The sequence below is a fragment of the Ammospiza nelsoni genome, chromosome 23 (assembly GCF_027579445.1).
Source record: "Ammospiza nelsoni isolate bAmmNel1 chromosome 23, bAmmNel1.pri, whole genome shotgun sequence".
NCBI classification, from domain to species: Eukaryota; Metazoa; Chordata; class Aves; order Passeriformes; family Passerellidae; genus Ammospiza; species Ammospiza nelsoni.
The window spans coordinates 2098353-2113107 of NC_080655.1; the positions used below are offsets into that span (position 1 = coordinate 2098353).

General features: G+C 56.9%; 1 protein-coding gene across 1 annotated transcript in view; it reads right to left on the reverse strand.

The window, feature by feature from the left end:
- Positions 1-14755, reverse strand: part of ITPR3 (inositol 1,4,5-trisphosphate receptor type 3) — a 40726-nt gene that overhangs the window by 7302 nt on the left and 18669 nt on the right. Inside the window, exons 15-48 of the mRNA XM_059487854.1 lie at positions 14429-14590; positions 14174-14346; positions 13395-13514; positions 12838-13020; positions 12500-12751; positions 12142-12286; positions 11877-12024; positions 11404-11600; positions 11146-11275; positions 10831-10888; positions 10478-10643; positions 10172-10336; positions 9922-9990; positions 9439-9564; positions 9187-9309; positions 8824-9024; positions 8192-8443; positions 7981-8106; positions 7586-7711; positions 7368-7488; positions 6523-6707; positions 6270-6418; positions 5922-6030; positions 5699-5789; positions 5327-5496; positions 4722-4896; positions 3795-3979; positions 3047-3247; positions 2628-2738; positions 2246-2341; positions 1938-2039; positions 1573-1659; positions 884-994; positions 284-476 (exon numbers count right to left, since the gene is read on the reverse strand). Coding sequence (XP_059343837.1) covers positions 284-476; positions 884-994; positions 1573-1659; positions 1938-2039; positions 2246-2341; positions 2628-2738; positions 3047-3247; positions 3795-3979; positions 4722-4896; positions 5327-5496; positions 5699-5789; positions 5922-6030; positions 6270-6418; positions 6523-6707; positions 7368-7488; positions 7586-7711; positions 7981-8106; positions 8192-8443; positions 8824-9024; positions 9187-9309; positions 9439-9564; positions 9922-9990; positions 10172-10336; positions 10478-10643; positions 10831-10888; positions 11146-11275; positions 11404-11600; positions 11877-12024; positions 12142-12286; positions 12500-12751; positions 12838-13020; positions 13395-13514; positions 14174-14346; positions 14429-14590 — 5008 coding nt within the window. The remainder of the gene's footprint in view (positions 1-283; positions 477-883; positions 995-1572; positions 1660-1937; positions 2040-2245; positions 2342-2627; positions 2739-3046; positions 3248-3794; positions 3980-4721; positions 4897-5326; positions 5497-5698; positions 5790-5921; positions 6031-6269; positions 6419-6522; positions 6708-7367; positions 7489-7585; positions 7712-7980; positions 8107-8191; positions 8444-8823; positions 9025-9186; positions 9310-9438; positions 9565-9921; positions 9991-10171; positions 10337-10477; positions 10644-10830; positions 10889-11145; positions 11276-11403; positions 11601-11876; positions 12025-12141; positions 12287-12499; positions 12752-12837; positions 13021-13394; positions 13515-14173; positions 14347-14428; positions 14591-14755) is intronic.

Genomic DNA, 14755 nt, shown 5'->3' on the forward strand with positions numbered 1-14755 from the left:
CTCTGCCATGTTTTTGGTGCCCTGCAGAGCCCAGGCAGCCCAGCCATGCCAGTCCAATCCCAGGGAACGTGAGCAAGGTGCCCCTCAGGCTGTGGAGAAACCTGAGAGCACAGAGGAGCCCCATTGCTGGATTTCAACCCTCACTCCCTGCACTCTGCCATGTTTTTGGTGCCCTGCAGAGCCCAGGCAGCCCAGCCATGCCATTCCATCCCTTTCCCTGCAGGAATGTCCCCGGATTCCCAGCGGGGCAGCCCAGGGGAGGGAGGCTCTGCCTTGCTCTTACTGCGCAGCTTCTTCTGCCACTCCATCTCGTTGTGCAGGAAGGAGGACTGGTCAAAGAAGTCGCTGACTTTGCTGCCCTGCTCGTCCTGCTCTGTGGTGGTGAAGAGCCTGTACTTGGTCTCCTTGGTGAGGAACTCACAGATCCCAGGCACGGGGAAGATGATCTGCTCCATGCTCCGGTCCAGCCGCACGATCTGCAGGATGCACAGCCCTCAGATTCTGCCCTGCTGGGTTTTTTTCCTCCTTCCCACACCCAGCTGTACCTTCCCCCTCCTCCCTCCTGCTCCACAGGGTCCAAATATTGTCAGCCCCTCATTTAAAAGCTTCCAAAGTGCCCTGAGCAGAGGCAGCCCTGGCTGGGGTAAGTGGGAGGGTGGGAATGGGGGATCCATGGCAAGGATGAGGCTGCTGGACCAGTTGCATCCCACTGCTGCTGGGAGAGAAGGGAAAGGTCCAGGGGGCTGCTCATCCCTCAGCTCCTGGACATAATGCTCCTGCATGGGGGTGGGAAGAAGGGGCAGCTCCTGGTGCAAAATAATCAGACATGAGGTGTCTGGAGCCAGGTGGGATTCATGGAGAGCCAACAGGCAGGAGGTCTTGCCTCGATTTGGGACGTGTGCTTCTCGTAATAAGCCAGTGGATCCTCCTCTTCCTCCTGCACTGGGGCCGTGGATTTCAGCATCTGCGACAGCTGCTTGTTGTTAAGGCTGAGCTGGATGGGGAGAGGGGAAGGGAGAGGATGAGGATCCAGCCAGAAGCTGGATCCGACTGTTCCCACAACGTGCCTCAACATCTCCCACAGCTGATGAGGATTTCAGGGAAAGGCAAATGAATTAAAGCTTCCAGTGAGGGGTGCGAGTGCTCCCCGCAGTGACAGACAATCGATTCCCTGCAATAATTACATCCGAGTGCTGCTAATCCACAAATTACAAACCAGTGCTCACAAAACCCCCGGGGAAATCACATTCCTGCTGAATCTTGTCGGGATCTGAGGTACCTGGGCAAGGAACAGCAGCAAAGGACTCAGCCCTTCCTTTCTGAAGGAAAATGGGGAAGTGGGGAAGGGCAGGACCCCCCCAGGGCCACCAGCCTGTGTCACCCCACAGCAGGGCACACACACCTCTGGGCTCCTACGTCTGGCTAAAAGTGCATTTAAGTGTTTCTCCCTCTTTAATCCCCTGGGGAACACCAAAATCCATCAAATCCTGAACAACAAACCCAGGTGGGCTCTGAAAAGGCTTTTTACAGCCTCGGATGAGGGCGGATTGTGGGGGCTGTGCCTCTCCATACCATGGATGAGATTCCCTCCTCCTCCTCCTCCTGGATTCGCTTCACCGGCTTCAGGAGCTGCTGCAGAGACTTGTTGTGTCGGGAGAGCTGGGAGGGGACAGGGGTGGTGACAGTGAGCACAGCATGGCAGGGGGACACGGGGCACAGGATGGCCAGCAAGCCATGGCTGCTCCCCACAGCCAAAGGCACATTTGGCTCCCCAGGGAGGCCAATCTGCCTGCAGGAAATGTGCAGAATTATGGAGGGAAATGTGCAGAATTATGGAGGGAAATGTGCATAATTATGGAGGGAAAATGTGCAGAATTATGGAGGGAAAAGAGCAACCTGTGAGCACAGCCTGGCAGGATGCTTTTACAGCTCCCTACCTGCAGCGCCAGGATATAAATGTTGTGTCCAACTTCCCGGGGGGAAACCTCGGCGTTCTCACACTCCTCCTCCTGCAGGTAGGCCTTCTTAATCACATCCACCTGCAGGGCAGCACAGGGGCACTGAGCTCCTCCCCACTCCCTGCTTCCCCCTGCAGCCAGGATTTGGGCAGGAGGAGCAGCAGTGGGGGCAGAAACTGCAGCAGGACCCAGGGCAGAGGATGTGGGTTGTGGAGAAGGGAGGCAGAAACTGCAGCATGACCAGGACATGGGCTGGGGGCTCAGACAGACATTCCCAGTTCCCTCACCAGTTCCTGGGGCCGGAGGCTGATGAGGATCCGCTCGGCGTTCTCGCTGTCGTGCCTGCTCTCCATGAGGGCCAGCAGGAGCTTGGAGGCATTGTCCTGGTGAGGAGAAGCCCTTGGTGATGGGAACTGTGCCCTGCCACTGCCCAGGGCTTTGGGGTGGGCAGAATTATCCAACTCCCTTGCGCCAGGGGCATCTGAGCGTGGTGGAGATGCCCCAGCCCTGCCCAAGGGTCTGACACAGGCAGGGTCCCCTCTACAGTGACAACCTCACCCCACAGCACCCTCTGTGACCCTGCCAGTGAGTCCTGGCAGTGACACATGCAGTGACACACTCAGTGACACATGGACACGACCCCAGCACCCCGGCCAGGCCTCTGTGCACCTTCAGCTGCAGGACCAGGTCCATCCTGTACTTGCAGAGGGGGCTGATGTCGTTTAGGATCAGGGCAGTGATGATGTCGATCCCGTTGGACTCGTGGGTCACGATGCAGCTCTGGGGGAATGAGGCAACGAGTTATCCCACAGATCCTGCCAGTCCTCCCAGCTCCACCCTCCAGCACAGCCCTGGTCTGAATCATTGCCCTGCCTGCAGCCCTGGGCCCCCAAACCTCCCCTCTCCCTGCAATTCACACCACTCCATTATTTCCCCCCCATTATTTACCCCCCAATTTGCAGCCAATCAGCAACTGCTTTTTGCAGGAACCCTGTGATCTCTGCTGCCCACATTCTGAACCCAAAACCTGTCCCTGCTTCCCCCACATCCCCCCTGGTGTGTGTGAGGTTTGGGGAAGCCCCCCAGACCTGGTTCTCGTGGCAGGGCCCCTGGCAGTACTCGGTCAGGGTCTCCAGGGTCTGGGTGATGAGAGCCACGTTGTACTCGTTGATGTAGAGCCCCAGCAGCCCCAGCCCACCCGTGGTGCTGCCACACATGATGTCCAGGAACTGCAGCGTCTCACACACCAGGTTGTAGTTGGTTTTGTTGTTCTGGCACCGCAGGAAGTTCTGTGGAGCAGAGCCCAGCAATGGGGTCCCCATCCCTCTCTACCCACACCCCTCCAGCTGCAGTTTGAGGGACATTTGGGCTGGGACTGCCCCTGTAGCCTACAGACCTCAGTCCCACAGCCACTCGTGCCAGGAACTCCTCCCACAGCCCCCAGCTGGATGGAGCACTGCACATGGGGAAACTGAGGCACAGAGCTGCTGGCTGCCACAGCATTTTGGGGCCAAACTGGGGCAGATCCCAACTGTCGCCCTGATTTTTTAAGATTTTCTAAGCCTTCTGATATTTACATCCTTGTAACAAACTTTCTCACACACTTTCTGTAAATAACTTATCGTTTTGCATCCTTTTATAGAGGAGGAAAAATTTGATGGGACTGTTGGTTTGTCCAGTGTCATTGGGGAGGTGGCACTTTTAGAAATCTATAAATGTTAGAATCAGAAAATAAACTCCCCCTTTTACCTTGAGAACAGCAGCGTGTCCACGTGGTGCTATTTCATGTCTTACAGTGACACCCAACCTTCCCCAAGCCCAGAGCCCAGCACCAACCTGCAGGTCCCGGTTGTGGTTCTCGCAGAGCAGCTGCAGGAAGCGCAGGATGGGCTCCATGATCAGCACTGTCACCCCCATCTCGTTGTTCTGGCCCTGCTCCCCGGGCTCGTGGCCCTTGCGGAACCCCACGGCCATCGGGTACCTTGTAGGGGTGCCAGGTAGCAGGAAGGGGTCTCCCCGTCCTGCAGGGAATATGGCACACACATGGTCTGTGGAAAATCCTTTCCTTAGGATCTTTTCTCCTGAGAAGCTCAGAGGCCTCAGGAACAAAATGTAAACAACGGTTATCTGCTGCTGTGGAATGCAACAGGTGCATCTGTGATTGGTCTCATGGGGTTGTTTGTAATTAATGGCCAATCACAGTCAGCTGTCTCAGACTGTCTTGGTCAGTCACAAGATTTCGTTATCATTCTTTTTTTATTCTTAGCCAGCCTTCTGATGAAAGCCTTTCTTCTATTCTTTTAGTCTGAATATAATATATTATATTATTATATTATTATATTATTATATTATTATATTATTATATTATTATATTATTATATTATTATATTATATATTTATATATATATTTAGTTTTAATAAATTATATATCATAAAATAATAAATCAAACCTTCTAGAACTTAGAGTCAACATTCTCGTCTCTTCCCCCTGCAAACACCACCATAGGAATTGTCCCCTCCTCAACTCAGCCTGCCACCAAGCCAGTGCTGGATGGACTTTCTTCTATTCTTTTAGTATAGTTTTAATGTAATACATATCATAAAATAATAAATCAAACCTTCTAAAATTTAGAGTCAACATTCTCATCTCTTCCCTCATGCTGAGACAACTGTGAGCACCACCATAGGAATTGTCCCCTCCTCAGGAATTGTCCCCAAGCCAGTGCTGGCCCTCCTGAGGGGACAAGGGGACACTGCCCATACCTTTGGTGCCAGGGTCTGGCTCGTCCTTGTCCTCTCGGGGTTTGTTCCCAATGTCACTCATGTTCACCGACACCGTGGACTTGGTCTCCTGCTGCGCCTTCTTCATCCGGTCGTGCAGAACCTTGAAGAACTTCTCGGACTTCTTGTCGCTCGTCATGAGGTTGTAAAAGGATTTCTGATGAAAGGACACTGGGCTCAGGTCCCCACCACGGGGTTCAAAGTGTCTCTGCCTGTCCCTCTGGGCAGCAGCCTCAGCACTGCAGGCATTGCCCAGGATAATCTGATTTTTTGCTGGAGCCCCACTGCGTTTTTCACCATTTTGCAGCTTCCCTGTGACAAAGGGTTTGGGATAACCCTGGAGGTCCCCCACCAGCGCTGCAGCCCTGAGCCATTTTAGGAATTCCCGGCAGAGGGCATCAGCAGAACTCCAGAAACAACCTGGAACCACCTGCTCCTCCCACAGCCTGTCAATCCAGCCATGGAGCTGGGAACCCAAATGATCAGATTTCAGCACAAACAAGAGGTTTGTTTGCTCTGCCTGGGGCTGAGCACTGGACCCTCACCCTGCCCACATCAACCCCTGGCTGCCCAATCCCCCTCAGCACCTGGATCTCGGTGTTGCCTCCATCCAGCAGGCGGATGGCCAGCAGGATGCTCTCCTGGAAGATCTTCTCGTTCTTGGTGTTCATGATGAGGTCAGCCACCAGCTTGGTGGCCCCTTCGCGGTCCAGCCGGCACTGGACAGCGGCGATGGCCGACCAGTCCTGGTCCTGGCCTGTGTCAGAGGATAGCAGGGATGTGATGCTGTGGCAGCAAGAGCCAGCACAGCCCCACCACTGCCAGGACATCTCAGTGCCACCCCTTCACTTCCCCAAATCCTCTGCTCCTCTGTGGAGCTGGCAACCAGCCCAGACCTGGTCCCATCGCTGTTTGGGAGCTGGGAATTTGAGGGGAAGGGGCAGGAGAGGGGCACTCACCTCCCCCTGCAGCATCCCCCATCTCCCCCTTGGAGCTGGACCTCTTGTTCTGCAGGTAATTGTTCATGAGCATTTTCCGCAGCAGGTTGCCCTGCCAAGGCAAACAAACGTCACCAATGTCCCCATGCCAAGGCTGGGGCCAGGGCAGAACCAGCTGAGCACCCCTGGGCGGGCTCTGCCAGCCTGGGAGTGGGGCTGGATGGACACACATCATGCTGCTCACCCTCTCTCCATACTTGTTCCTCTTCACCAGCATCTGCTGCAGCGTCCTCAGCACCTTGATGCAGAGCTTCTCCTCCGTCTCCATGAGGTCCTTGGTGTGCTGCACCAGCCTGGCACAGCAAAGCCATTGTCACACAGCTGGGAGGGACCTGGGCATCCCAGGGGGAACCACCCCCATCACCCCTCCAGCTGCAGGCACACAGGGATGCCCAGGATGAGGGTCCCAGACCCTTCCCAGCACCTCCAGCACCCATGGTGAGAGTCCCAAACCCTTTGCAGCACCCCCAGCACCCACGGTGAGGGTCCCAAACCCTTCCCAGGACCCCCAGGACCCCCAGCCCAGGCTCACTTGGACAGGAACCCCCCGCTCTCGCAGCGCTGGAACGCCTCTGTCCCCTCCATGAAGAGCAGCTCCGGCCGGTGCAGGACATCCACCAGCACGGACAGCTCAGCCTCCACCAGCGGCTTCAGGCGATCCTCCAGGGCGTTGATGATGTCCTGCAAGCCACAGCAGCCCCTTCAGAGCCAGGGGACACACGGGAGAGGGACCCTGCAATGCCAGCACCCACCTGAGCCCCGCCACGCCCTGCCCTGCCCTATACCTGCAGCTTCTCGATGATGTTCTTGTAGTCCCACTGGTTGGGGGTGGTGGACACGCGGGGGAAGGAGCGTGTGGCTGCCTTGTAGCTCGAGGTGTTCCTCTGCACCGTGCTGGTGGAGCTGCTGTTGAGCAGGGAGCTCACGTGGGCGTCCAGGTCCATGGGCAGAGCGATGGAGCGGCTCTTGGCTGAGGGACACAGGGGTGGGGTTGGCACAGCCATCACCCAGCTGGGTCCCACCACCCTGTCTGGGCATCCCTTCACCAGTGTTCACCTCATTTGCAGCAGAGATTTGGGGTAAATACACCAGTAAGCTCCTCCAGGGCAGTATGGACTGGAGTGTTCCCACATGTCCCAGCATCCACAGCACCTCACAGGGTGGAAACTGGCCCCAGCCCCAGTTTTTGGTTGGGAAAGCCCAGCGTGGGGAGGCTGCAAGCACCCTGCCTGGAATTCCAAAGGGAAATCCCCACCCAGAGCCCAGCCACCAGCAATCCTTTCCACGGTGACTCAGTGCTAAGAGCCCTCAGGCTGAGTCAGGCAGCTGCACACCGAGGGCAAAGTCCTGGCCAGGGAAAACCACTGTCAATGCTGGCTTTGTGTCCGGGCAGAGACACACCAGGGAGCTCCCAGCCAAGCCCAGGCTCTGGTTGTCCTCACATTATCCTGGAAGTGCTGAGATGAAGCTCAAACAAAAGCCCATCCCTGAGCTGAATGTGCCCATCCCCAGCTGGCAGCCCCTCACCGTGGTGTCCTGCCACCCTCACAGGAGGGACAGGGTGTCCTACTCGCTGCTGGCCCAGGGTGGCCCTGTCCCCTGTGCCCTGGGCACGGCAGTGGCTCCTTACCAACCATGGCCAGCGTGCGGATGCAGGACTCCACCGAGCTCTTGTGCTGCTGCTGCAGCCAGGGACACTCCAGCAGCCTCATGGTGGACTGCAGGAGCTGCACCACGATGGTCTGGTGGGTCTGGAGGGGACAGCAGTGTCAGCACACGCATCCAAACTGTGTTTTGGGGGCTTGGCTGAGTGCTGTCCTCCCCTGCCACCCTGCCCACCCGTGTCACCTGCAGTGAGGTGCTGTTCTCTGAGAAGGGCGAGCTGAAGAACGCGTTGATGGTGTCCAGCACCACCGTCAGCACGTACTTCTCCAGCGTGGCATCAGGCAGGCGCTTCTCCCTCTTCTTGCACATCTGTCAGGACAGGGAGGACGCTGATGGCACCAGGGCCAGCTCCTGTCTGCCCAGAGGCTGCTGGGGCCACACTGAGCTGAGGGACATGGCTGGTGACTCAGCTCCTGTGCCCTGACCACTCCCCAGCCCCAAGTGTGGCAGCTGTATGAGGTCCCACAAGCATCCATGCCCTGCAGGCGGCTTGAAGGGAGCCTTGGTGACACCACCCCGAGATGTCCCCATCCAAGCCACCACTGCTGTGTCTCTCCCACCCAATCCTCCCCACGCACCTGGGCCATGTCCAGGGTGAAGTTCTCAAAGAGGGTCCAGATGTGGTTGCTGGTGTAGATCTCCTTCATCTCCACCTCCGTGTCCACGTAGCAGTGGTTGACAAAGTTCACATAGGCCATCTTCACCTGTCAGGGAGGGGGAAAGAAGCAGGAACACCGTCAGGGGACAATCAGTGAAGAGCCCAGTGTCCTCCTGGCTGCCACCCCGTACCTCTGTGATGCAGTCCTCGTGTGTCACCACCCGCACCACGTCCTCCAGGGGCAGCAGGGACGTGCACTTGATCTCGGTGTAGACGTTCTTGCCCTCGGCGCAGGCAGCCAGCAGGTCCACCAGGGAGATGTGGTACATCAGGGGGCTGTTCTCCTCCACCCCATCCCTGGCTGCTGTCATCATCTCCAGCAGGGTGGCCAGCGAAGCTTTGTCGTTGTAGAAAACCACAACGTCGTCCCCAGCATTGGTGAGCTGCAGGGAAGGGTCAGTGCTCAGAGCTCAGTGGTCACCACTCTGAAAAAGGAAGGTCAGAAGCCTCCAAGGCCAATGGTGTCCCCTGTGCAGTGGGGGATGACTGGGAAAGGGGACAGGGATTTGTGTTTACAGATAAAATCAGGCATTTGCAGTGCAGTCAAACATTGTGGGACTCCCAAACAGACTCTTGGACCTTGCATTGAGCCCCTGGAGATGGTTGATGGCCACTCAAGATGTCCACCAGCACGGGGCTGGCTGGTTCCAGGGAGGATCCAGCACGGCTGGAAGGCTCTTCTCAAGGAAGCAGCCAACAGTGCAGGTTCCAAGAGCTTTATCCTGCTTACCCCCGACTCCTGCCCTGCAGGAGAGGTCCTCACCTCAGTCATGATCATGTCCTGGCACTTCTTGACGTACTTGCCCTCGGCCTTGATGATGGTGTGCAGGAAGTCGAGGTACTGCACGTGGCGGCCGTGGGTGGCCACGCAGTGGATGAAGTGCTGTGGCACCGTCTCATTGATCTCCGAGCACAGCTGGTAGTTGTTCAGGAAGATGTGCTGCATCGTCTCTGCCTCCAGCAGCTGGGGACAAAGGGCAGAGTGAGCTCAGGGAGCTGCAGGAACTCTCCCCAACTCCTGTCCTGCCTGGTGTCTCCTCCTGGGTTTTCCATCCTGTGCTCTCAGCCCCAGGAGTGGTGCTGAATTCCCTCCCTGTGCTGCTGCCCCTTCGTGTCCTCTCCTTACCCCCGGGGTCAGGAACAGGTTGAGGTGTTTGTGCAGCAGGGCCTGGTTCTCCTGGTTGCCAGCACAAAACTTCTGCAGGAACTGGTGGGTGAACTTGAGGATCTCCATCATCTTGGCATCCCCCTGAGGAGGGGACAGAGGAGAAACACGCGGAGCTGAGAGGGATGGGAGTGGCAGGAGGCCACTCAGGGAGGTCCCCATGTGCCCCCTTTGCCCTGGGCACTCAGGACCAGTTGGTTTCTGTCCACCCACCTTCTCATAGGGGATCTGCAGCAGGTCCAGCATCACCTTGTGGGCGTCCATGTTCTTCAGCAGGCGCTGCTGCTTCTTGCGCACCTGCTCCCCAACCCCGCACATCTTGTTGAGTCTCTCCAGGATCTGGGGACAGAGGGACCACAGCAGGCAGGGGCTGAGCCTGGAGCCCCTCAGGATGGCCACCAGCACTGGGGCTGGTTTGCATTCCACGTGTTCCCTCTGTAATTCTGGGTGTTCCCTGCTTTGCTCATAAATTTCAGCCCCTCCTCAGTACCATGCACAGCCCTCATAGCTGTCACCCACCCAGTCCCCTCCAGTCCCCCCAGTGCAAGGATGTGACAGCTTTTCCCTGTGCTGAGCTGGCAGAAGCAAGCCAGGCTTGGATTTGTTTCTACTGAAGCACAGCAGAACTTGGAATTCCCTCCCAGGATTTTGCCCTCTTCCTTCCCCACCAGTGCACCAAGGTTTGGTCTCACTCACCCCCTTCACTATCTGGTAGTTCTCACTGCTCTTCTCTCCTGGAGCAATGACCTCCTCGTCAGCACCGTGCTGCAGGGGACACGACAGCACTGGGGTCACACTGTGCCCCTCCAGCCACACCCCACAGGACCCTCAGGAGCCTCCCCATCGAGCCCATGCAGAGGCATCAGGTGTTGGATTAAGGTGAGCCCTGCCCTGCCTCCCACTCCTTCCCCACCCTGGATCCCATGGTCTTGCTCAGGGCTCTCACCTCCTTCTTCTCCTTCTTGTTCCCCTCCCCTGTGCTGTCCCCTTTGGTGCTGCCCTTCTTGTCCACCCAGAGCTCTGATTTCTCCACCATCGTGCGGAGTTTGTCCAGCTCTGACTTGATCACCTTGTAGTTCTCCACATCCTGGGCTGAGATCAGGAGCTGCACCTGCAGTGACATTCCCAGGGCTTTCCAGCTCGGGGTACAAATCCCACTCCCAGATCCCCCTCCCAAGGAAAGGGCCAGGATCCACGCCACGTCCCCCACCCACAGCCAGGTGTGGGATGCTCCAGGCCCCCTCAGTGTCACCTGTTTGAAGGTGTGCAGGACCTCCTGCCTCTGGCTGAAGTGCTTGAAGAGGAGCTGCAGGGAGCCAGAGATGAGTGGAGGGTAGTCGTGCATGGTCAGGTGGATCAGCACCCTCAGGAACATCCTCCCTCCCTCGTCATCCACCTCCAACATGCTGCTGGACTTCCTGGAGCGGGATGGAAGCACTGGGCATCAACAGGGATCTCAGAGGATGATGGGGACAGCTTTAGAGCTGATGGGGACAGCTTTGGAGCCTTTAGAGCCTCATCCTGCTCATCACCTGCAGCTCCCAGCCTGGCTGAGGTGGACAGAAGGGCCCTGTGGGCAGGGGAGCTATGGGGACAGGCACTCACCCCACACCAAACATGGCCTCGGCGTGCTCCCCAATCCGGTCCAGGTTCATGGCTGCAGCTGCAGGGAGAGGAAGGGAGTGACAAGGGTGGACAATGCCAGCCCTGTGTCTTGGCAGGAACCCACAGGAACCAACCCAGCTCCCTGATTCTGTTCCCACCAAAACACAGACTCCATCCCTCCCTGCGCCCTGCCAGCAGCAGTTCCTGGAGATGTCACCTCTGCTGGAGATGTCACCTCTGCCACCTGTGGACGTCCTCCCAGCCCCTGGGGCCTGCTGAGCTGGGGGTGTACCAGGAGCAAAGTGGGAGAGTTACTTGTGGAGTCAAAGGCTGGAGCTGTCCCATCGGCCGCGCTGTCCTGCATGGGGTAAACCTCCACAAACTCCTTCTTGAAGACAGAGAGCAGGTAGGAGATCCTGTAGTCCAGCCGCACGTTCAGGATGAACTGGAAGCAGCAGGGAAGGAGAAACCAGAAGTGACTGAGTGCCCTCTTCACACCAACTGTGCCCCTCTTTGAGAAAATCACATTACACACCCCCATCGCACAGGTCCCACCATTCCTGTGGCTCCAACCTGCAAGATCTCCAGGATCTTCAGCTTGGTGTCCATCACCACAATGTTCTCATTCTCAATGCTCCTCCCTCTGTCCACTTGCTCCGGGGCAGAGCCAGCGCTGAGGCTGGGGGGGCTGAAGATGGACTGTTTCCTGCTCAGCACCATGGTGGACATCATCTGCCCCACGCCCTGGATCGACCTCCGCACGTTCTTCCCTGCAGAGGCAGCCACAGTTAGTGTGGGTGGAGAGAGAGGTGGCAGAGGACCAAGAAAGGACCCACTTGGACTGGAAAATGCTCTAGACTTCATCAGAGAATGAGCAGAAGGCACCAAATATTTCTTTTGGCATAGCCAAGGGCTCACCACCCCATGTCCTACAGCACACCCAGCCACATCAGCAAGCCAGTGTCCGGTTTTCTTGCCACCAAAACTGGAAAGCACTGGGCAGACCATGGAAAACCCTGGGCAGACCATGGAAAACAGGGACTCACCTGTCACCTCATCATTGTAGACAGCCTGCATCATCAGCTGAGGGTTCTGGACGCAGTCGATGATGCCCAGCAGGGTCCGTGTCAGGCGCAGCAGCTCGCTGAAGCTGTAGAAGCCGAAGTAGATGAGGTTGTGGGCAAGGCTGACGACCTGGGGAAGGACAAGGCAGCTCCAGACCTCGCCCTGCTCGGGGCTGAGCGGGAGAATCCATGGTGGGGGACAGGGACATTGCAGCCAGACCGTGGCACACCCTGCAAGAGGCCGCACCTCGAAGGTGAGCTTGTTCTTCTCCTCGTTGGCGAAGGGCACGGCCTCGCTCACCACGTTGTTGAGATAGTCCTCCACGAACTCCATGGTGCTGGCAAACTTGTTCTTCTTGTCATCACGCGAGGTGTTGAGGTTGGAGTCGTAGCTGCAAGGGGACACATGGGGGTGAGCTGGGGACAGCAAGTGTCCTCACACCCAGCTGGCAGGAGCACTCCTGAGCCACCGTGATCAGCAGTGATGCTGTGACAGATGGATCCCACTTCCCTCTGAGGGCTCAAACTCACTCCACAAACACTCCCCTGCCACCCCCTGTCCTGCCCTGTCCCTCAGAGCCATCCCAAGCCCTGGTGTGTCTCACTCTTTGATGGTGATGGCTGTGGGGATCTCCGTCCAGAGCCGTGCAAACTTCACGGGCATCACCAGCTCCTGGGGGTCCCTGTCCACGTGCACATGCAGCATGAGGTGGCAGAAGGAGGCGCGCAGGTCAAAGGGCAGCATCTCATCAGCCATGCACAGGAAGATCAGATCCACCCCCAGCTGCTGGGAGATCTCCTTGATGGCCAGGTACTGCCGGTCCAGGCACATGCGGGCAAAGAGCTTCAGCTGGTACCTGCCCAGGGGTGAGGGGGAGAGGGAGTGAGGCCCTGCAACCCTCACAGCCTCACCTGGACAGGAGGTGCCACAGGAGCATATCACCTGTAGTAGCTGAGGACGTTCTCGTCGTGGGCATTGCCAGCCCGGGCCTCCTGTGCCAGCTGCCGGATGCTTTTCTCGTGGTGGTCGTTGTTCTTGTCGGTCCAGGTGAGCCAGACCTCCTCCTCTGAGTACTCAATGCTCAGGTACTCGTGGGTCTGGGACATCTCCTTCACTGGCCTCAGCCTGGGACAGGGAAGGGGAAATCTGGAGATGCTCCCGTGGATGGAGGGGCTGCACCTCAAGAGCTGATGGAGCTTCAGTGGGACCAGGCCCATCACTGTGGTGGCTTTCTTGTAGGGTGGGGAGAAGGTGTAAGGGTTTTATTTAACTTCTCATTGCCCTGCTCTGATTTAGTTAAGAATAAACTTAATTCACATCCCTGACTAGAGCCTGTTTCGCCTGTGAATGTATTTGATGAGCGATTTCTCCTGGTTCTTATCCCAACCAATGAACCCTTCAAGGAATTTTCTCTCCTCTCTCCAGCTGCAGAGTGAGAGGCTTTGGTGGACGCCTGACAAACACCCCTGCTGTGGAAAACCTCTCCCTTATCCACTCACTCAGTTTTGATGAGGATGTCGCTGTTCTTCGAGTCCAGCACACACTTGCAGATCAGCTCCTGCGTGACGGGGATGGCGATGTGGTTGGACACGCAGAGATCCGAGAGATAATCTAAAAACCTGCTGGGGGAGAGGCAGCTCAGTACATCCCTCCGGGTGTCCAGAGTTGACAAGGACCCTGCCAGGGGGCTCGGAGACCCTGGCACACAGCCCAGAACACCTGGGGATTTGATTATGACCCCTGGAGCAAACTGCCAGCTTTGTATGAAGACCTGAAAGTCACATAGGTTTGAATAGTGTAATAACAAAATGATCACAAGGTGAAAATGTAGATTTTAGGATTTTTGGTATGGGGGTTATGGGGACAAGATGGAGGAACTTGGGCGTGTCCAGCCTTTCTTCTTCTTCTTGTTCTCCATTTTCTGCAGTGATGTTGGCACTTTGGGATTGGTTTAGAGTAGAAGTGCACTGTCTAACACAGGTGATGGGTATTGGGAATTAAGTGTAAATATGTTATACGTAGTTTGTAATATAAAAGGACCACACAAAGAGTGCCTGTGGCTGCCCCGCTGAGCAGACCTCGGCTGGGCAGAAAGAAAACTTTATAGATAAGAATTAATAAACAACCTCAAGAAAAGTGAAGAGTCCAGACTCGTTCTTTGGACACACAGGCCGAAGCAGAGACATCCTGTGCATCTCGGGGCAGCAATTATCAAACAGCAACCCAAGATCCCATGGCTCCCCTTCCCCTCTCCCCTTCACAGGGCCCCCACACGCACCGTGGCTCGCGGTTCTTGCGCACCAGGCTGACGAAGGTCTCCACCTCTGTTTTGGTGATGTGCTTCTCCAGCAGCTTGCGGTTGTTGTGCAGCAGCGCCGTGATGGTGTCCTCGGCCAGGATGTCGTAGCCGATCTGCGACTGCATCATTCCGAACTGCTTGGCAATGTGCTCCTGCAGCGGGCACAGAAGGGCTGTGAGTGATGTCCCCCTGTCCCCCCGAGGCCCCACGGGGATGGGGAGTCCCCCCCAGCACCTGGTTCTTGCGGTAATCCTCCTGGGAGTGCCGGAGCACGCGGTAGCACAGGCGGAACATGTATTGGTAGGGAGCGTTCTTCTGGTCCGACAGCTCTTCCAGCCTCACCAGGGGCCCTTCCCCGCCCTTGTCCTTGAATGGGGCCTTCAGGATCCCAAAGATCTGCCCAAAAGCAGAGATCAGGGCTGTGTCCTGCTCCACACCAGCCCCTGTGCATAGCTGGACATGAGCTGGAGGCCAGACCCTTTCCTATGCTGTTTTCCATCCCTCTGGCCCCCAGAGAGGCCCTGAGCAGGACAGGACATCTCCACAGGACACATCCCAGCC